The sequence below is a fragment of the Clinocottus analis genome, unplaced genomic scaffold (genome assembly GCF_023055335.1).
Source record: "Clinocottus analis isolate CAN_PGR_092001 unplaced genomic scaffold, fCliAna1.0.p SCAF_4, whole genome shotgun sequence".
NCBI classification, from domain to species: domain Eukaryota; kingdom Metazoa; phylum Chordata; class Actinopteri; order Perciformes; family Cottidae; genus Clinocottus; species Clinocottus analis.
The window spans coordinates 6,970,168-6,991,874 of NW_027176153.1; the positions used below are offsets into that span (position 1 = coordinate 6,970,168).

At 43.0% G+C, this 21,707-nt stretch overlaps 1 protein-coding gene across 3 annotated transcripts; it reads right to left on the minus strand.

Annotated features, from left to right (window-relative positions):
- Positions 1 to 213: 213 nt before the first annotated feature.
- On the minus strand, positions 214 to 21,184 carry LOC137800225 (solute carrier family 41 member 1). Of its 3 annotated transcripts, none has more exons than XM_068597313.1 (11): positions 21,098 to 21,184; positions 18,653 to 19,008; positions 8,424 to 8,531; positions 7,350 to 7,421; positions 7,019 to 7,163; positions 5,746 to 5,892; positions 4,962 to 5,106; positions 4,614 to 4,693; positions 2,301 to 2,435; positions 984 to 1,132; positions 214 to 526 (listed from the first exon to the last, which is right to left on the minus strand). In XM_068597313.1, the coding sequence occupies exons 2-11, from the start codon at positions 18,962 to 18,964 to the stop codon at positions 353 to 355; spliced, it is 1,467 nt and encodes a 488-aa protein (XP_068453414.1). In that variant the 5' UTR covers positions 18,965 to 19,008; positions 21,098 to 21,184; the 3' UTR covers positions 214 to 352. The 3 variants fall into 3 exon arrangements, with proteins under 3 accessions (XP_068453414.1, XP_068453415.1, XP_068453416.1); XM_068597314.1 differs by lacking the exon at positions 21,098 to 21,184 and adding an exon at positions 20,227 to 20,371; XM_068597315.1 differs by lacking the exon at positions 21,098 to 21,184 and adding an exon at positions 20,239 to 20,344.
- Between the last annotated feature and the right edge of the window lie 523 nt (positions 21,185 to 21,707).

Genomic DNA, 21,707 nt, shown 5'->3' on the forward strand with positions numbered 1-21,707 from the left:
GTGAGCACCGAGCAAACTCACACTTAGTTAATGACAGATGAAGAGGAATGATTCAAAATTAAAAGTTAAATTCATTGACGGACAGAGAACTAATAAAAGGTTAATATGGATACGGTTGGCCGGGCGTGTGTTCCTTTGCCCAGATGGATGGCTGTAAAATGAGTGTGTCTCCGTCATCGTAAAGATTTGATTTAGTGACAAAGAACAGATCCCTCGGTGTGAACTGGCCCAGTGACCACTATCAGAAAATGCTTTATTGTCCAATCAAAAGCATCTCGGCGTGAATGTAACAAAATGGGTGTAGTGAGAAAAGTGGCTGACCAAGAGTTCAGGGAGGAATAGAGAGAAACGTTCAGAGACCCAGGCTCTGAACCAGCGAGACGCTGCGGAAGCAGAGGGCCAGAAAGCCGGTGCCCAGCAGGTCGCCCAGGGCCGTCAGGTAGGGGATGGAGAAGTTGTCGGGGTCCAGGCTCCGTCTCCACATCATACGGATGATGAGGTCGGCAAAGTAAAGGAGGATGGCCACCTGTTGGGGGAAGACAAGCTGAGCTGAGACGTTTGTGATTAGAGGAAACTAAACTAAACATGGATGGAATGGGGAGGAATGGGGTCAAAGCAGGCGGCAACCCCCCGGGGGTGAAGAGTGAAGCCCCTGCAGAAGTGCCTTAAACTTGCATTATCTCTACTGACCAGCAGGGGGCGACTCCTTTTGTCTATGAGAAAACAATTTATTCCCTCAGTAAAAATCTCTAGTTTCAAGTCTTGTTCAATACATGTATGGTCCATTTAGAGTCAAACAGACCATACAGCAGGGTATGTGTTCGGGGAATCGGGCAGATATGAAACGTGAGATCTATTTGAACCTGCACAAGGTCTAATTTTGTGCAATCACACTGACACTACGGACAAGAACGTGTTAAACCAGAGTCCTGTAAAACTTCAGATCCATTGACATAAAAAAAAGACAACCTCTGCGAGTTTACCTGAAGCAGAGCAGCAAACAGGTAGCAGAGGGTGAAGGCTACGCTGATGGGCGCCTCGTCTCCCTGCAGCAGAGAGATGGCGTAGAGGAAGACCAGGTGACCGGGAACCACCAGCATCAGGAGCACCCGCGCAGACTTGGAGTTCAGCCCTGGGAGACACGGACAGGCGAGCGCTTCATTTTAACACTGGGATCCCTTTTTTTTTAGCAGCAAGTCTTCCTCACTGTTGAGTCAGTCATGTCCTGGTGTTCAAACAAAGAGCTGGCACCTATTTAACAAGCTGCTCAGGATACTCTACTGCGGGGTTAATCCATTCAGTTCCTAAAGAGGACATTGACCCCAGAAAAAGGTCACTCTCGTGATCAAAAATGATATCCAATGTTCTTTAAACAGCAGACTACAAACAGAAACATTCTAGCTTCAACAGATGGTTACACCATGACACTGAAAATTAATTAGTGTTCACTAACTAATATCATATGATCTGAGATAACAGTAAATCTGCTTTGTTTTTGGTAACTTGTGGGTAGCAGATCAAGCTATCATATGTTGATGATCAAAGCTATTGTCCAAGTTATTTTGGCAGATGTGTTAGCAGACCATTGGCGAGGTACTCATCCAGCTGACGGGTTAACGTGGCGTTTATTTTGACCACCAGACAAATGGGAGCAAAATTTCAACATCTTACTCCGCTGCAAAAACTGAACTAAGAGCAAGTGAAAAATGACTTGAGTTTTTCAAATGAAATTAATAAATATATATTTTCATTCTTAGTGGTGTAACTGGTCGTAGTTGAGCTGAGATCCCCACAGATCTCGTACTACGGTTCAGGCATCATCCCATCCCTGCATGGTACGTAGTGAACTGCTAGTCTATGAGGAAATCGGCATGCGGAGAGCGAGCTAACGCTAGAGCTAACAGCTACCATATGGAGGTTCTATTGAGTTACATTATGACGCATTCGTTCTTTATTCAGTAAACATGTTTTATCGGGTAATGGTTAGTTATTATGTTTAAATTTGTCTTCAAATGTAAAACTTCAAATAACAACTATGGAACATAACAAGGTCTTCTATTCCAGCGTCTATAAAAAACAAACAAAAAAAACAATATGTCGGCAAATATGGCTCATCGACAATAACCAATCTTTAAAAAAATGTAATGTTATCCATTGCTCCCATAGTCATCCTGATAATGTCTTCTCCGTTATTGAAATGTCACAGTTTAGGAAAGCTTTGCCTTAAATGTCCTTTTCTGTAATAAATAACACAATGTGTATATCGATGCCCATGTGTGCATTCAGCCTGGCCGTGTTACCTGAGGAGAAGAAGCTGATGCAGGGATTGGGCCAGTGCTGCCTCATCTTGTAGGGCAGCACCCCCGGGATGCTCCAGAAGTGCAGGTAGGTGGAGATGCGACTGGCCTGGATGGCCACCAGGTTACCGCCCACTCCTACACGGGGCGGGGCCAGACAAGAGGGCAGGAGACTAAGCAGAGAGCGACTGAGAACACACGAATGAAGGAGCCAATTTCGGACAAAGACTCCTCGTTTTACCCACACATATTAATTCAAAAGAGCCGATATTGATTTTGTATCCTCATAAATCCGATGAAGTGAACCGGAGTCAGAATCCAGAGAAAGACACTTCAACTCCTTCACCCCAGTCTGCTCACAGTATTATTAAGACAAGTAACAAAACACAAGAGTCCATTTTAATAAACTGAGGCCGACGCGCCGGTAAAATCGGAATAAAACAACACAAATAAAATGATCTCAGAGACACAGTCGTGGGTATCCCTAGAACTCAGATAAACTACTTGTTTCTTACTTTGTGTCAAGGTGTCTGATGCGCTCGACGAGTTGCGGGCAGATGTTTAAACGGGTGTGACGTTCTTCAAGGCTCCCCGGGGTTCAACATGACGGATCTGAGTTAAGATTGAAACCTTCCATTCTGGTGCGAGTCAAGTCTTCTTATTTGCTCCTTCACAGCTCATTTCCTCTGAATCCAACTGGGTCTGTTGCAGTTGATAAGAACATCTGTGCCTCACACAGTAACCCAAAAAACCCACACTGATTTTTAGATGATTTGGAAAAGGCTCAAGGGAACTTTTTGTAAAAACAATAAGAAAAGCAATGCGTTGTAGATGCAAGCCAGCGTGGGAAGATGGGAATTTCAAACCAGATTGTCAAATTTCAAATTGAGAAACGGAGGAAGATCAAGGAAACCAGAGGCAAGACGGGCAGCGGTCCGCTCATTAAAGGCCCGGTCTGCTCTGCCGGGACTCTTGGGTTGGACCATTAGTGGTTCATGTCGACGACTCAGCGGCTCGCTGCCCAACCACTTATTCTAAAGGCTGTGTTTTTCGTCGTCGTCTTCTTCATTATTCTAAAATGGCACTCTGGTGGTAAACATCTTTTTTTTATGTGACTGAAGTAACTGTTCACCTTCAGACAGTTTCAGTCTCTGCTCTCCACAGCTGATTGCGCTCTCTTCTTTCGTCTTCCCTTTACTCACGATAAGAGGAAAAAATGTTGTGTTTGTTTTCTTTGTTTGCTCCTTTGTCTTTCTATTTTTAGTTTTGTCCATAATGCTTCGACTAATTTCCTTTTAGTTTGTAGTTTTGTTCTGTTTGTCTCTGCCCTATACAAAGCGTCTTTGGGTACATAGATGAAAAAAAATGTAAGATCAGACTCAGTCTACCTTAACCCCTCATCTTAAATATCACAAGAAGGAGGCTAGATTTAATGACCTTTATTCAAGTTTTTAAACATTTTAAATTCAGTCCCACTGCAGTTTCAGTTCTGACTTCATTGCCCGGCACCAGACCCACAACGAGGAGTCCACTCGGTCGGTGCAGTCTGTGGCCGCTCGGCACTCAGAGCTCTTCAGGACTATGTGACAGGACTGTTGAACTGGTATTGTCACGTAGAGGGACTGGACGGAGCCTTGTGGGCATGAACCCGAGTGTTCAGCCTTTTTCAAAAGGTCAAAAGGAATGAGCCAAAAGACTGGACATTGAGACTTTGTTCAAAAACCAACTCAGACTCAATAGCGGCTTATTTGCACAAACTGTGTGTAAAAATAATGATTTGTTCGATGCTGTAAATGACAACCGTTTAGTTTTTCTTTTGTGAAGCTGTTGTGGCATATTTTGTTTTTGTTTAGTGAATTTTGTGGTTTTGATTTTGATGTTTTTGTATATTTCTTACTCTTTGTCTTATTTGGGACTAATATATTATGGGACTATGTTTCTATTTAAGTTATATTTTGGTGGAGGGTTTTTGTTTAAGGAGTGGTCTGATTTGATATTTCTGGTTTATTGCTTTGACAATCGGTTTCGAGTCTTTTTTTAAATTATTTTCCTTTGTGTAAATATTTTGTAAATATCAAAACAAGTTTTATTTAGAAAAAAATGAAAAGAAAATGTACATTCATTCTTGTTTTTAGTTAAATACAATATCAATATGAAGGGAATTGAGATGGCTTCGTGTTCATGACATCCCCTCTGTGCACTGCCGTGATAACATCTTTGCAATAGCGGCTTATAAATTGTCACAGCGAACAACCAATAAAACATAATGGCTAAAATGTGAACGTATCTCTTCGTTTGGTGACTTATAGAGCTTACCGTTGATGACGGGCGTGAAGACAGCCATGCCCTTAAAGTTGGGGTCGCTCACCGTCCTGTCCAGAATGAGGCCTCCGAAACTGGGAAGCACAAACGCAGAGGGAAGTCAGACTCACATGCAGTCACTGATGGCAGCTTTTTACAGGTCAGAGGGCTGATATGTGTATTTGCTCACCACTCACCTACTACAACCTGCTTGGATCAACCTGCATACATCATTGACACTAAGCCATATCTAACTGCATACTTTGTTTTTATGAACTATTCTGTTAAAGGTTCATAAATTGGAAATTGTGCTAAATACAAAGATGTATGAATGAATGAAGTGAAATAACGTAAAGTAAATACCTGCTGATGGACATGGCGACTAGAACAGGCTGCCACCCCGAGCGGAGAACCTCCCTGATCTGAGGGCTCCGCCGGGCCACCACCACCCACAGCGGGATCAGAGCCAGGAAACCCAGGCACACCAGGGGGGACAGGTACCATATATCTGTACGACAGGGACAGACAGCTTCTTATACTCTATAAAGGTTTATGGGCAGAAAAAAAAAAAAGATAAAAAGCTTTCTTTCCCTCACCTCTTGTGTAGCAATCCCTATATTTTTCTCATAATCATTCTGCAATGTTTTGAATTGAAGTAATAGTACATTTACAGGTTGCCATGAACATTGTTCCACTCATCTGACAGAAGTCATAAAATAAATGTGTATGATATGAAACAACAGCTGTTGCAGCAGTGACACATGTCATATTAAACTGACGTCGCTCTAAAATGACAGCTCTGAAAAGAGGCATCATTTTGGTTGCCTCTCTTTCCTCTTCGTTTTATATGACGGGAGGCGAGGAAAGGACACAGGTTAGCTATTGAAAATCACCCCTCCATATCAGCCGTTTGAGAAAATGAACCTGACTTTTACTGCTGTCTAGTGTTTCAGATATTAGCGAGAAAAGAAAATTCATAAAAAGACGGTTCGCAATCGTCAAAATGTTGCTACTCATTGTACTTAACATTGATAAGAAATTTTAAATGTACATTTAACGCCAGAAAATGTAGCAGCCCAGACAAGCAGATGAATCGGAGCAGACGGTTTATCTCCCATCATGCCTCTGGGTCCCTGTATCTCCTCACCGATATATTCATAGAGTGTGCTGCTGACCCCGGCCAGCAGGGACAGGGTGATCAAATCGCCCAGGCTGGCAGCGATGGGCGTGGCCACGTTATCGGGGTTGATGCCCACCTTCCTGGAGCCGATGATCACTCCGATCATCACCAGGCCTATGGGAGGTGGGGATGAGAGAGAGAGGGAGAGAGAGAGTGTGTGAACAGACAGAAACAGAAAACCCAATGATTGATACAAATTTAAGTGTCATTGCTTTCAACTGAGACGGTTAAAAAGGTTAAAATAAGGAAACAACTCTTTTATATTTAAGGTTCACAAGATGCTAAATAAAGCTTTCGGCCTCAACGTTGATACAAACTATTTCCAGAGAACCAACCAGCCTCACGCAACGATGGCTTGTTGGAAAAGAGAACCTTTTAGACAGGCTTTGCTTAGCACCAGAGGAAACTCATCGAGCTAAACACCAGAACATTTGAGGTGAGAATGAATTATGGATCATGCAGCGATGACGTGAGGGGAAAGGATGCTATGGGGATAGGTGCACAAGCTGCAAGAGATGAAGACGCTGAACAGGACTCAATAATGAAAGTAAAAAAAGGCATGAATTAACAAAATCTACTTTGACTGAATAAAGACCAAAAGATACTTTCACTTGCTGAGAGCTAGACGAGAAGATTAGCTTCATATTGAGAGTGGTATCGATCTTCACATCGAACTCTCTGCAATTAAGAAAATCAGCGTGGGTCCTAAAACTAGTAATGATTCCTTTATGTGGCATGAAGAGGACGCAGGATTGAGCAAAGACGTAAGCGCTGACCAATAAAGAGGACAGCCGCAGGAGGAAGTTAAAAGGGATTCAGCTGTAGTCTCCTGTCACTGCGTCCTGTCTTTGACACATTTAACACATCTGTGCCTGTGCTGTCCTGTGATGAACCCAGAACATTAAACCAGTTGAACAAACCTGTACAGTACAATAGCTTTGGCGTTTCACTAAGGAAAACACTTTAACATGACACACAAAAGGTCAGCAGTGAAGTGTCTTACTCCCTTAACCTCTTTAATGCCTTAGTTTTATTATAAATCACAATGACAATCTACTTTCTAAACTTCTTTTGATGTTCTAATAAACTTTTTGTTACGTGCCATGTGACATTTTAAGACTAAATGTAGGGTTGGAGCCTTTTTTGCGTTGAAAATGTTTCTAATTGAATCTTAGTTGTGAAGATCGAGCCACAGCTGTTGGGTAATACTTGTACAGTGAAATCATCCCTTGTTGCTCACCCAAGGAAAGAGCAGCGAAGAAGGCCGTAGTGATGCTGCTGGCACACAGGACTGCGGCCTGGTCCAGTTCAATCCCCCCCCTGGAAAACGACCCCAGACATACGGCTGCCACGGCCGCGAGGAAACCCACCACAGTCGCCTGGACCTGCGTAAAAGAAAACAGAAGGGGCAACGATAAATGTGACATACAGAACGCTGACATTTACTGCAGCTCGCAGTTATCTTCATCACCGACTGATCATCTTCTGGATTAAACCTTTACAACATCTCAGATGAGACCACATCTAAAGCCTACAGCGGTCAACATGTGAGTATACAGTAAGTGTGTTACCTGTATGAGTGCCAGATTGCTGCACACCATGGTCCACTGTTTACCGGGGTCGTCCATTTGTCCTGTGTTGGCCTACAAACAAAGAGAGGTGCCAGCATTTCAGTGAGAATGTGGAGGGAAAAGACATTTCAACCCACTGGGGTACAAAAGAAGAAGTACAAGGAAGAAGGCAGTATCATATTTGCATTTAGGTGTTTCTTTAATAACCCAGTGCACATTCAAGTATGACTCACAGCAAACTATGAGTTTCACACATTTTAAAAATATAGCCGAGACCTTTAATATTTTCTAATATTTTGTTACTCGAATATCTGCACTGCTGTCCCCATTTTTTCTGTTTTGGTACACAGTAAGGCTCGTACTGTACGCTGTAAATATTGATGTGAGTAGGTGCCGAGGAAGGAAAAGAAAAATGGATTTTTAGGTTGCTCCTAAACTGGAGGTCTACTATATTCTCTAACCTCTACATTTCTTCCATTGTCTTTTATATATATATTACAGTGACAAAATAATGATATTGTTATATGCTGGCTTCAATAAAAAAAGAGTTGCAAGAGCTTGTTTTAAAAAGCTTCCGATGGTCTCACCGACTCGTGACAATGTCATCATGCCCCAGATACGCTGATATTGCAATAAGTTGGTCTGTAAAATACTAGAACTTACAGGAAGGACCTTCCAAAACTGTGAAAATGAATTTGTAAATGACTGCACAGGACCAACTCCTAAAGCAAGATCTCAATATCGTTCTGAATAATTGAACATGTTGCATTATCATGCCTAATGCTTCAAGGAACTGTTGACAATCAGAAGCAAGTTGCTCCACCACGAAGACACTTATTGTTGCAGTATATCTGGTAGACCTCTGACCGAGCTGGGAAACTAAAACATACCACATTGGTATCACGTGATATCTAAAGAATTAAAAGAGACATTTTTGTAAGTAGGTCTTGGTCCTGAATCACTTGTGCGTGATTGATTGTATGTAGGCTGTTAACATTAAGTCTTAAGGAGTGATTACAGTGGTGTCTTCAATTAGAAATATACAGTATATATTAGAGAAGAAAGTCGTCTTACCGCGGTGGAGAGGCGAGCAGCCAGGGTCATCTCCAGGTTTCCTTTGAGTCCAACCAGCGCAGGCACCAGGATGAACACCTCTGTTATCACCTTAAACACCTTCCAGTGCTGGAAAAAACACACACATTTGAAATGATTAGCATTGATCACAACTATAAATTCACACTAAATTACAACTCACTCAACTTGAAAACGAGAATCACCGGCGCCTCGCGGTTGCATCTTGTAGTTCTCATCAACGCCCGTCCAAGATGTCATCGCTTACATTATTTTCATGACATTTCTGTGAAATTGTCATAATAAATGATGTGGCTATGAGGTCCCAGTGACCTCAATCTCAGGACCCATCGGTTATTGGGCTGACGGCAATAAGCGGGTCATATTTCTGGGGTTCCTTGTCGTCAGCGGCTGATAGCTGCTTGTTGTTTACAGGCGATTAGCAACTTGACATGTGGTTGGGGTTGTGGTTGAGAGATCACACGTAGCCAGTGTACAATTGATTTGAAAATCAATGAAAAGCAAAGTCATTGTTAGACGATAGCCAGTGGGATCTGAGATTGTGTTTAGGTAGGTGCGTTCCCGCCTCTTTTACTCTCAAACTGTTTACTTGCAGTGCACCAAAACCTGCTCAAACGTAATTGGTCAATACAACTCGAACTACAAAGTGGAAACCAGAATGCTTCTGATACCAAAATATTGTCTTATTGTGTATAAATGGAGAATCTGTTCATAAAGATTATTTTAACTGTAACCAGCAAAATTTAAATCAGTTGATCCATAAATCAAGGTGGGACAAATTTGAAGAAATTCTAGGCGGAATGTATAAACGGACAGACGTAACCAGGCGGCAACCTCTGGTTCTGCTGGGTGACGTCAATGCGGGAGTGTCTTAAAACTTGCATTCTTTTCTCTGACCATCAGGGGGCGACTCCTCTGGTCGTATAGAAGTCTATGAAAAAATGCCTCTACTTCTCTTGATTCATTTCCTCTGTAGAAGCCAAATGGGAGCACATTGTTGCTATGTATGTACACTGGGTGGTGCTGTTCAGGTCCACTATATAACTTGTTGGAACATGATTGACGGCAGGTGTCAAAATATATTGACCAGACTCAGAATTGGACATACCAAGCTAAACGAAACAATGCAATTAATTAAAAAAACACCCAACTGTGCCAGTACTGAAAGACAGCAGAAACGGTGGATCATGTCATGTGGCATTGCCAGAAATTTAGAAGCGAGCGAGGCAGATTGAAGAGGAGGCTAGCAGTAGAAGGGGTGCAAGTGAGGGATGCATTAACCTTGGGGGCAGGAACGGTGCTGCGGTATCTGATTGAGACAGGGCGGAGTATAAGAATTTAGGGCACCGAAGGTGACGGGGTGGCTCAATCAGCTGGCTCAATCTGCATTGCATCACAAATGGGCATCACTGGACAATATTGTGTTGTGGAACCACAGAAAGACAATAAACGCATGTTATACCGAACCGCCTGTCCGTAGATCCTTCTAACTAGTGCGGGAACATGACCTGAGCGAAGCAGAACAGTGGCGCGTCATCCAAACCAAACCGGAGGGAGAGGCACCTCAGTAGCCCACTAGGAGGGCGAGCTCCTTTAACATTAGTCAGAAACCCCTATCCCAGAGAGAACTTTGTTTGAAAAGTTCGGCAGGTTTGAGACATAACGGAGGAGAGACCAGTTTGTGGACATGTACATTGTGTACACACATAGTGGGACAATACACCCAAAGCATTGGCGGCCGAAGCAGGTTGACAGAGACTACAGACTTTTTGCGTTTGACCCAGTGGGGTGGACTATTGACCATTTATTATGAGAGGCGTGACGCGTGTTGGCCAATGTTCATGATACTCATGTGCCATTTTATAAACCCGGTGTGGTGGGTGGGTTAAAACACAAATGTAAAAACAGGATGTTAAGCTCACCGCAAAAGCATTTGCCGATAAATTAGAAACATTGCAGAATGGCAGAAAAACAAAGTTAACTAAAGCAACCGCCAAAAGAAAAGAGATACAATGTTTTATGGTCGAGGGTGATACAACCCAGGTACAAGGTGTTCTTAGAGAGCTAATTGAGGTATGTGAGGAAGCAGAGGAGCTGCATTACTGTCTGTTGGGGTTGCTACCATGAGAGGAAAGGGAAAAACATGAAACATGGTTTAAAGCAAAAATGATGTGCAATGATGAATGTGTTGCCGATACAACCAGGTGGGTTTCATCCAATGCAGGAAATGTGTGTGAAAATGGAGAAGTTTGTAATAATCTCGGGGACAGTGTGTCAAATGTAGCAAGTGTGAAGGGCGGGGTCCTTTAACATTAGTCAGAAACGTCTATCCCAGGGGAAATTTGTTTCAAAACTTCAGCACGTTTGGGACATAACGAAATAGAGACCAGGATGGCTATCGGATGCGGCGTTTGGAGGACGAAGCCATTGGGACGGAGGCGCCAGAGTGAGGACAAGGCTACGTCGCTACTGCCACAGCGACTGGGAAGTGAGGACGAAGCGACGTTGCTATTGCTACAGCGCAGCAGAGTATCGGACCACCGGAGAAACGCACGGCGCCCATGCAATGAGCGACATCAGCGAAACAGAACAGTGGCGCGTCAGCCGAGCCAAACCGGAGGAAGAGGCTTCTCAGTAGCCCACCAGGAGGGCGGGCTCCTTTAACACCCTCAGTAAACATTGAAAACATGAATTTATGTCTCAATATTTAGTGTTAAGTCTTCTTTAATACAGCATGATGTTCCCATCCATCCATTTTTCGCCGATTATCCGGGGTCGGGTCACGGTGGCAGCACACCCAGCAGACCGACCCAGGCTTCCCTCTCACCCGCAACATTTTCCAGCTCATTCTGGGGGAGCCCAAGACGTTCCCGGGCCAGCCGGGAGATATAATCCCTCCAGCATGTCCTAGGTCTTCCCCAGGGCCTCTTCCCAGTTGGACGTGCCTGGAAAACTTCTAATGGGAGGCGTCCAGGAGGCTTCCGGATTAGATGCCCGAATCACCTCAACTGATTGCTTTCGATACGGAGGAGTAGCGGCTCGATTCCAAGCTCCCTCCTGATGTCCGAGCTCCTTTCCCTATATCTAAGGCTGAGCCGGCCGATGTACGAAGGAAGCTCATTTCGGCCGCTTGTATCCGCGACTTCGTTCTTTCGGTCATGACCTAGAGTTCGTGACTATAGGTGAGGGTTGGAACGTAGACCGACCAGTAAATGGAGAGCTTCGCCTTCCGACTCAGCTCCCTCTTCACCTAGACGGACCGGTATAGCGCCTGTTTTACTGCTGCAGCGCACCAATCTCCCGCTCCACCTTACCCTCACTCATGAACAAGACCCCAAGATACTTGAACTCCTTCGCGTGGAGAAGGCATGTTGTCATTTCGAGTCAAACAGACCATAAAGCAGGCAATGCTTTAGGGCCGGGTTACTGTGACAGGTCGCTGATGCTACCAGAAACATATACGTCTGTACATCACTCCTACACATACCAAATATGGTAACTTCTGTTCATTGGTAAAAAAAAAACTAAAAAAAACACGATGGCGATGACCGTAATCCAAGATGGCAATGGTGAAATTGCGAACTTGAGGCTTCATAATGGAAATCTAATCAATTGATGATAAAACGATGACTATGTCTATTTTATTTTGTCTCTACAGTCAATGGCACAGGCACACAACCTGAAACCACAATGTCTGCGGCCAAGCTAACTCCGGCATGGAGGCATAAGCAGCATCTCCATTGACCGTCTGAACTGTGTCCCTTACTGATGCAGTTAAATAAACACATTGCATATTCTAGACTAACTTGGTCGGCTACTTTTCCTGTTTCCACATCCCTGAGCATCGGCTGACGCCATTCTGCAGAGGTTCACTGGGTTTAGAAGACGCACAGTTCACAAAGTCTGTCTCCTATTTTCTCACTACAACTCCAGTTGGCAGGTCCGAGATGGTTTAGATCTCTAAATAGATGCACATATAAAAGAACAGCGAAGCTGCCAAGAGCAGAATGATGTGGAGCAGAGGCAGGGAGGAAGGGAGCGAGGGAATTAAAGATGAGAGGAGGAATTGACAGAGTAGGCCGGAAATAGAAGGAAGAAAGGGAAAAGTGTCAGATAAGAAGTTTTGTTATAAAAAATAAATGTATATTTTTTCAGGGGTAGAAATGTCCTTGAAGCACAAATATGATCAGTGATTCAGTTACACTAAATCAAAATGTATGTAATGAAGAAGAGAAATATTTTGCTCTTTGTTTTTTTCAAATGTGCCTTTGCATGAACTTGACAAGATTAATCTGCAGCATGGATGAGAATGCATGATAATACAAATACTTATTTATTAATATGTAATTTCTTTTCTTCTTTTTTTTTACAAGTTGCAACTTTTGGAGAAAAGGAAACCCGACGTTGAGCAGCTCTGGCCAACGAACTATATATTTAAATAAGTGAAAAAAGAACAATGTAGTTAATATTATTTTAAGATTTGGTCTTGAGCTCCTTCTGAACCGGACATCTATAGTGCCCTTGTGCTTTATAGTTCCACCCACCAATGTTTAACACGATCAATGTGTGATCGTTCCTGCTTACTGAATTGTTAATATCGCAGCGACTGTGGAGGGAGGGGCGGGTGGTGATGAGGTTTAAGGGGGTTAAACAAGGCCATGAGAAAGAACAGAGACATGACAAAGAGCATAGTGAACGTTTTGTGTGTGTCTGTGTCTATTCATACCATTGTTCTCAGCTTCCGAACTGATTGGTCTCGCTGACAGCTGTCATGTTGTGAGGCTATCTTGGGACATGGCCCACTTCTGCTGTAATACTGCTGCTGCTGTTTAAATGTGATCGCCAAAAAACCTACTCTAGATTACTCAGGAGAAAATAAAACTGTCTGTCACATTTGCTGCCAATACTGTTGCTTGATATAGTTATGTATCGTTCAGACATCAATATTGTATCATTAGCATGTGCACTTCGAACATTTCAAGCTATATTTTATGAAATATTGTGGCAGTGTGGCTTGCTTTGACACAGATACACAGTCAAAGATACCAACGTTTCTATACTCCCTCTCTGGCTTCTGTCCTCCATCAACTTATTAAATTAAAGGTCCACTTTCATCCCAGGGCTCTCCTCTCCTTTACTTTTAAATGTGATTGGAAAAGCTCAGAGAGGTGAATGGAACACACTACAGCGCTCCATCTGTTAAACATGGTGGTTGAAACTACTACAGATGCAGAAGCTGCATCGATCCATCAATCTATCCTTTTGTTTGTAAGTGAAATGTTGCCAACCGTCTCCCCTCCGTCTATGCAATTATTCCAAAAATAAATCTGTCCACCAATTTCCCAATTAGTTTTCCTGTAACTCTCCCCATAAACAAAAGGTGTTCAAATGTACTCAGTAAGAAATCTGGACTCTATCTATTGCCTCCACACGGCTCTCAATATGGAGCTGGTTGAGCAAGTGGCAAGAAGCCAATGCTGCTAACAACACAAACATTGTTGACATTGCTAGCAGGGGAACTGGAGGGTGGGTGCTACGCATATAAATACAATGCCCAATTACCCAAGCAGCAGGCAAAGTTCATCTCTGCCTTTCACTCCACTGTGTCAATTCTTGCCTTTTTATTGAAAGGTCTACATTCATCTGTATACAGTTTGTACTCAGTGCACCCATCTCTCTACATTATTTAATAATCTATAACACTATGCTAAACTCTTTGTCAGACCATTCACCCATCCAACCACAGAGCTGGTAAGGTCCAAACTGGATATCAACAATTCTATGCTACTGACTAAATGTGTCCATAGTACCGAGTGGCAAAAACTGTAAAGTACCAAAGAAATTCCACAATCAAATCATTTCTCAAATTCATACACTTCTTCTCAACTTTGAAAAGACAGAAGTCTACTGTATTTCAACCCTGTAACCTTGGAATTATGTCGGTACTGGATGTTCAGCGCCTTTCAGACCCAATGCAGAGTATAGTGCTACCAATATGTAGCAAGGCAGAATCTCAGTGTGTGTAGGCCAGGCTTGTGACGAGGCATGGGACTGGGAGATGGTCATCAAATCTCGTTACAGATCTGCAAGCAATGTTTGACGTTTAATCAATCGTAACTTGAAACTTTTCCCAACCTTACCCAACATTTTTGTTACCGATTTTAGGTCAATTGACGTTTGAGACAAAGTTTAAAAACTATGGCTACTTTTGTTGAGTAAAAAAATAGTAAGGTAATGTAAGGTATCAAAAACTTTTGGAAACTTGGTTATCACACGAGTAATCTCAGATGGTACCCAACCCTATTCACCCATGTGTTAATCTCTGAAAAACAATTCCACAAATACTTTTTCTCAAGATTTCCATACTTGTATGAGGTCCATAACAATACCAGCGGAGACCAGTCCGAGCCCTGACACCAGGAACGGCACTATAACCTGGGCAGCAATGAGCCAGGAGCTCTCTGGTATGAATCCATGTTCTGACCGAGTCAACTTCCACGTCACGCCGCGTAACTTCCTGCCCTGGTAGCACAGCTCCAGCTCCAGACGAGTCACCACCATGTTGAAAGTGGTGTTACTTGAGCACTTAGTTCAAAGTGTAGTTATCCCATGGTAAGTCGAAATGTGATCCAATTGTAAAAGGGAAAAAAATGTGCTTCTGATGTGTCCAAAAAAATAAGAAACCAATCGATGTGGTCGTCCTTGGTTTGAAAACAGCAAGGACAAACGTGATTTGTGAATGCACGGTTGATCTCCTATCAAAGTATTACGAAAACATACATTTTCTTTGTATCCTTCTTTCTCTAATGAAGAAATAAAACTGCTTGCAAGAGCCCTTTTTTTTTACCTTAGGGAAAAATTGGATAAAAGTTAATCAGCTGGTGCCATGTCCTCAGATGTTCTGAAGTAAAACATGTACAAGATTGTTACTTAATTTCCCATTTGTATGATTGCTTATCTTTTTCCCCAGACAACGTCAAGATTAGAGGCTTTAACTCTGATTTAAGGGCAATGGAGCGTGACATCTTTGGCCCGGTGGTGAGTCAGCAGTGATGCTGTATCTATTTATCAGCACCCCCGGGGATCACAATCATCAACACCATTTCTTCCTCATCGGCCGCCGATGGTCGTCACCAAGCGCAGATGCATCCACATCTGGAGTCAAAATCTGTCATTAACCAAGCTGCCTTTTGAGGTAAAGGTTGGAAAGATGCCTTCGATATCCACACAGGTTAACACCAAGGAATGAACCCGACAGTGGAGAGTTCCGTTCTCAAAAGTCCGATTTAGCTGATCTACTCCAGAAACCAATTGATGGAGTTTCAAAGCCTTGAGGAGTTTAGTGTTTGCAAGATCTAGTCCTCAATCTGTTAGATCCAGCCTGAAATCTGCTTGACCTCCAGCCTGAATGCACAGCTGTATCTTGAATAAGACAGTAGTGCTTGTGGTAACAGCTGAATGATTGACGGCGAGAAGACAAGGAAGAACAACCCTGAAAGGTCTGAAGCGATGGAAGCGGCGGGATTCCTTTGAGTCTTTGTCAATCCAGCTCCTCTGTTGTGGCAGGCTCACAGTGAGGGTGAGGAGCAAAACAACAAACAACAAGAACAAAGAAAAAGAGTTCTGTGGTATCAAAAAGAGATCCGAGGAGGTCCACTGACAGGATGCAGCAGTCGGCTTCTGGCAGGCTGAAGTGCTCCTTTCCTCCAGTCAGGGTAGTCCTGCTCCTTTTCTCCCTCCCTCCTTCCCTCCATCCCTTTGCTCTGTCGTGATGTAGCAGAGGAAGAGGCGGGGCTGTCTGCGCGGCCCAACATGCAAACTCATGAGAGAAACAACCGGCTTACTCCCACCCTCTATTTCTTGCTGCGTGCCTGCCTCTCATCCTACCTCGCTCTCCCTCCATGTGACATCCCTCTCTCCATGTCAGCTGGTCAAGCTACGTTTCTCTCTCTCTCTCTCTCTTACCCTCTCTCTCTCCACACTGTGACTCATTCTTTCTCTCCGTCCATTCCATCCATCTCTAGCTCGCATCCACCTGCTATATTTGCATTGTGGTCCTGTCATAAAAGGGTCCTGGTGTGTTCTTTTACTTTAAAACAATGTGTGAGACCAAACAAATAGGTTCTATTCCGTGTGACTACAACATGGCTCCCCTGGACTAAAATATTGATGTCAGTGCACAAGAATCTCAGGATCACATTTCTCTCTCTTGTAAACATGCTTCTACAACTCAGACACTTTCTCTTTCGAATGGTTATTATTACCCTTGTTGTTATTCAATTCATTTATTTGCATTTTAAGTGATTCCATTTTTCTCCCTTCACTCAAAAAGACACCAAATTCAAACTCTGTCACTAGACTGTCACAGGTGAAACATTTCACTTCCTGTAAACCATGAGAATTGTGTATTTTCCATTTGAAGAAAATCATGTTTGATGAAGATAAGGTTTTATAAAAAAAGGCAAGGGAATTATATTTCCACCTATATATCACTCTTCTCAGAATCACAAAGGCAGTCCAGCCATTCGGCATTGCACCAAATGAAATGCCGTTGAAAAACAAGCGGAAATCTAAACACATAAAATCCAGAAGCCTCTGCGACATTTCCACCCAAAAATTCAACTCCATTGAATACGTTTCTGTTTCCGATGGACCGAAATAATTTATCAAACGGTATATTGAATCTGACACCAATGCGAGACACCACGACATGCAAGTTTGTTGATTTATAAATGCAAGTCAACAGGTCACACACAGACGCACGCGGGCGCGCACGCACACATGCACGCACCCTTTAAACTGCGAGCAGAGCGCCGGTGTTCCGGTTCCGGTTTATTCCATAAAAAGTAGCAGCAGCATCAGATTGTATTGTTTGTTTCTTCCTCTCACCTTCACAGCCTTCTCCTTTGCCACTTATATTTTATGAATTAGGATTTGGCCCTCCCACACTCCTTGTAACAGTTTGGCAATATAGTGATTCGTCACATCATAACGCCCGGGCGTCTCTCTTTGTCCTTTCATGTCTGCTTTGCTTTGGGACAAATGGACCGAGCCAAAACTCCTGAGTAACTATCCTCCTCGTCAGATGCATGGTGGGTAACAGAAGAGAGTGGAGGAAATACTGATGAGCACGAGATGGAACCAAGGGAATATGCCATGTGAGGATAAGACGCGTGTATCGGTGGAGGACAGAAGGAGAGAGACAAAGTGGTGCTAGGTGATTGTAAAGCAGTTGGCGGTGTCTCCGTTCCGCTTCACTTCCTCTCTGCGTTCCTCGAGGTGGAAAAGTGTCTCGGCTTCTGCTGCTTGTGACCAACTTGTGAATTGCATTCTAGCAAATATTTGACCAATTTTACAAGCAAACATAAAACAGTAACCTGTTTAATGGCACATCTTTCAACAGAAATGAAAATATCCAAAAAATGTGTCATTAGTAACCTCGTGAAACAAGCAATCACAATGTAATAATTTTCATAATGGAAAAGTGTGACGTTGCCACTGGTGGGAGTTTTATAGACTGGATGAAATACAGTCATCAAAATTCTTAAATACTGTAGCTCAGTTATTAACACATTATAAATTCTCAATTGATTTTTCTCAATTGATTGACTTTCATATATTCATTAATTAATATATAAAAGTGGGCTTCTGGGTGCCACTCAACAGGAAACGGCACAAGTTTTTTAAATATGGATAATAGACGATTGGAAAAACGTTGCCTGCCATTTGCAGATGATTCAGAGCAGTGATCCTCAACCTTTTTTTCAGTAATGTACCCCCTGTGAAATCTATTTTTCAGACAAGTACCCCCTTACTAGCGCAAACCATTTCTTTGTTGAAAAAAAAGATGTAATACACGGCGCTGTGCCATCAGTGTCTTAATATAGAACATATACAATTCAATATACACTTATATTTTATTGAATATTCATTAAATAACTATTTTCAAAGGATATTTGAATGGATGCTAATTTTAAATATATGTCTCGTAATCTCACGTAACAGCAGACAAACCAAAGAAATTGGCACATAATATCAATCTACTAACTTATCAAAAGCTGTTGGATGCAACACACTAGAAGCCTCGCTGCTGGTAGTTGGGAAGGAATTCTAAAAACAAGTTTACAACAAGACATTAAAGATGTACCGTGAGGTACTAATGGGCACACTGCCAGTTAAATATCTCAAAACCAGCCTCTTGCCTCACTTACCTGTACGTCGTCCAGCACCATGCCGGCCATCACCATGCCCATGCCAGCCAGCAGGTAGGGGAAAAGCACCTGAAGACAGATAGCAATGGACGACTCCTCCTCCACTTTGGCAACGGACACTTTCGGCTTCTCCTCTGTCAGCTTTTTTGGAGGCTGGAACGCCGGGGATAAGAGGAGGTCATCTTGGCCGTCCACGGCGCCACCCAGAGGGGCATTCGGACTCCCACTCAGGCTCTTCCCCTTGGAACGGGACTTTTTGTTCTTCTTCCTCTGGCGGGTCTGTTGTGTTGGTGGTTTATCCTCACCAGGCATGATGGCGGTGGTGGTTGTGGCGAGTGGGGTGGTGTTGGCTTAATCTGTGGGTACCGAATTAAAAGGGTCAGTTGTTGTAAAGAGACCACAAACCAACAAACGGCAAACATTTTAAATTTGTATCTATAAATAGCGTGGTCAGTTAAATTGTTCAAATGGTGTGTGGAAAGGAGTAGAAGTTGTACAGTTTCTCTTGAACCTCTAATTTGGTATGACCTATTTGATGTTCTTCAATTAATGTGGCCATTTATCATCCTGATTATTAATTTATTAGCCTGGTGACTGTGCAGCATACAGTAAGATATCTATATATTCTTTTATATATTCAATCAAAACAATCCTCAATGTGTCGTCACCTTCTCACTATAATAATCCTTTTGTCTACATTACTACTTGAATTGAATTGTAATATTTTACGAGTCCTTTGACTCAGTTTCAACTACTGCGGGAAACTCTTAATTCAATGCAATTCAATTCCATTATTTTGTATAGTCCAAAATCACAAATTGGCTGGGCTGTAGAGGGCCCTTTAACAGAGAGGAAAAGAGAAGAAACCTTCAGAAGAGCAACAGAGGAGGATCCCTGTATCAGGATGGACAGAAGCAATACATGTCATGTAACCAGAATGAACACAACAGTGTTAGAACACATTTAATAGATAGGACAGAAATGATTGATATAATGAAAGTAGTAGGCATGGATAAACACTGCCTACCAGATGCTCAGCTGTGCCAATGATGACGTGTGCCTTACTTGTATGATCATAAACAGTGTTTTATGGATTGTTGGGGATATATTAGGCACATTGGGCCTTTAATATGGCTGTTTAAATTATACTATTTGACGTCTTGTTTCTTGTGTGCGCTAAACACACGATGTGTGGGTCAGGACAGAACATATTACAACGCTGTATACCTTTCATATAAAGTACAATGTGTGCTATTGACCGTCAACAAATAATTGAGGAATATCAAGCGCCCATTTACACCATTCCAAATGCTTGAACGTGAGTTGTAACTGTGAAGTATAAAGGAAAGAACTGTTCCCGCTCGGACCCTCCGTGGACCCGCCTCCTGACAGCTCGTTTCATTTCGCGTGTTTTATTTTATTCTGCACACGTGAGTCCTCGAGCACACGAGTCCTCGCGTGGCTTAAAGCATCTGTTACTTCTCATGCGTTACGCGACGGGTGTGTTGGTGAACCACAGTCCAGCTGGACCAAGAGACCGGAATAAACTGCTTCAAACCACAAACCATGCAAACCTTTAAACACACAATGTCGACGAAAGACTCCTGGATTCCGGTGAAATGTACAAACGTGTCCGCAGGTCCATTAGCTGCGCATCAGAGCCCCACAGTGTCCATCAACAAGCCTCTGTTGACTTCTGTACCGCCACTGCAGGCTGCCATGTCTACATACCATAATGCAACGGCCCCGGTAACCAAGGTTATGCAAATAACGCTTTCCAACTGGATAAACACAAGGAGTAGCCCCGCCCCCCAGTGGAGAATGCGAGAAACTGCAGACGTTTGGAAATAATATTTAAAAACAAATGTTACATGAACTGCAGTGTTTGTATTATTATTATTATTATTATTATTATATATATATTATGATTTATTTTTGTATTTTGATAAGCATTACTATAATAATTATAATATAGTGTAGTTATTTTTTCTTCTCACTCTGTTATGTCAGGAATTCATGAGGGATGGGGTCCAAACCTCAACCGTTTAAGCACCGCCCCCCTCCAAACAAAATTTACCAGTCATATGAATATCAGCAGAATTGCCGTATTACAGATTGTGTGGAATAGACAAATTAGGAGAAAACAAAATGAATCAGAACATGTAGAAATAGTCATCGCAAGAACCGTCCCCAAACCATTTTGGCGGTTGTAACTGAGGGCGAACCCCCGAGTGAGGTCAGCTGCTGCCCGGTTCCAGAGTCTCGCATGAACGGCTCAAGCCCCGTAACGGCACACCACGGCGGCCCCCGTTAGACGGAGAACCCGTGTTGTGTTGCTGACCATGAAGACACACACACTCAGACCACTCTTTCGGGGCTGAAAGTCTCCCCGGTGAATAAAAGCACAGCACAGCGGAGAGGAGTTTCTGCCTGTCTCGTCCTTACCTTAATTATGTCCGGAGCTTGTGAGGGTAAGCGCGTGCACGGCCGAGGTGAACCCCGAGCTCCCAAGAATAACCGCGCGGATGCTTGCTATGTGTGTGTATGTCTATATTAAGGCTATATGTATATGTGAACATGTCTTGTGCTATGATACCATGCCACAACCGGTAGTCCTCTCACTTATGTGCACACACCCTCTAAAACAACACACTAAACATACACACACACAGAGAGAGAGAGAAAGAAGACAATCAAATTGATAGGTTCTGTCTGGAAAAAGCCTCATTGAAAAAAGAAAAACACATATAGTTTATTTATGTTCACTTATGTTTTAAATTTGTAAATGTCGGTTAAGATGTGAATGTCTCCTATATGTTTTCAGGTTGATTGAGATTTTCTTGATGTGATAATAAAGGGAATGCAGGTTGGAACTGTTGATGGGACTCGAAGGCTTTCTGCATGATGCACTTCCTTTGGAAGTCTTCGATGTGGCTCCTCCATGAGCTCATCCTCCATGAGCTCTGAGAAATGCCCAGAGGCTTTGCCATGATGGGCACAATCTACTACTGTAATATGTCATCATTCACCCATTCACACACTGATGGGAGGTGCT

Coding starts and splice junctions, on each gene's coding strand:
- LOC137800225 (XM_068597313.1), bottom strand. CDS start 18,964: ATGCCTGGTGAGGATAAACCACCAACACAACAGACCCGCCAGAGGAAG. Junction 7,422..8,423: donor CTGCTCGCCTCTCCACCGCG/GTAAGACGACTT, acceptor CTTTGTTTGTAG/GCCAACACAGGACAAATGGA. Junction 5,893..7,018: donor CTTCGCTGCTCTTTCCTTGG/GTGAGCAACAAG, acceptor CACCTCCCATAG/GCCTGGTGATGATCGGAGTG.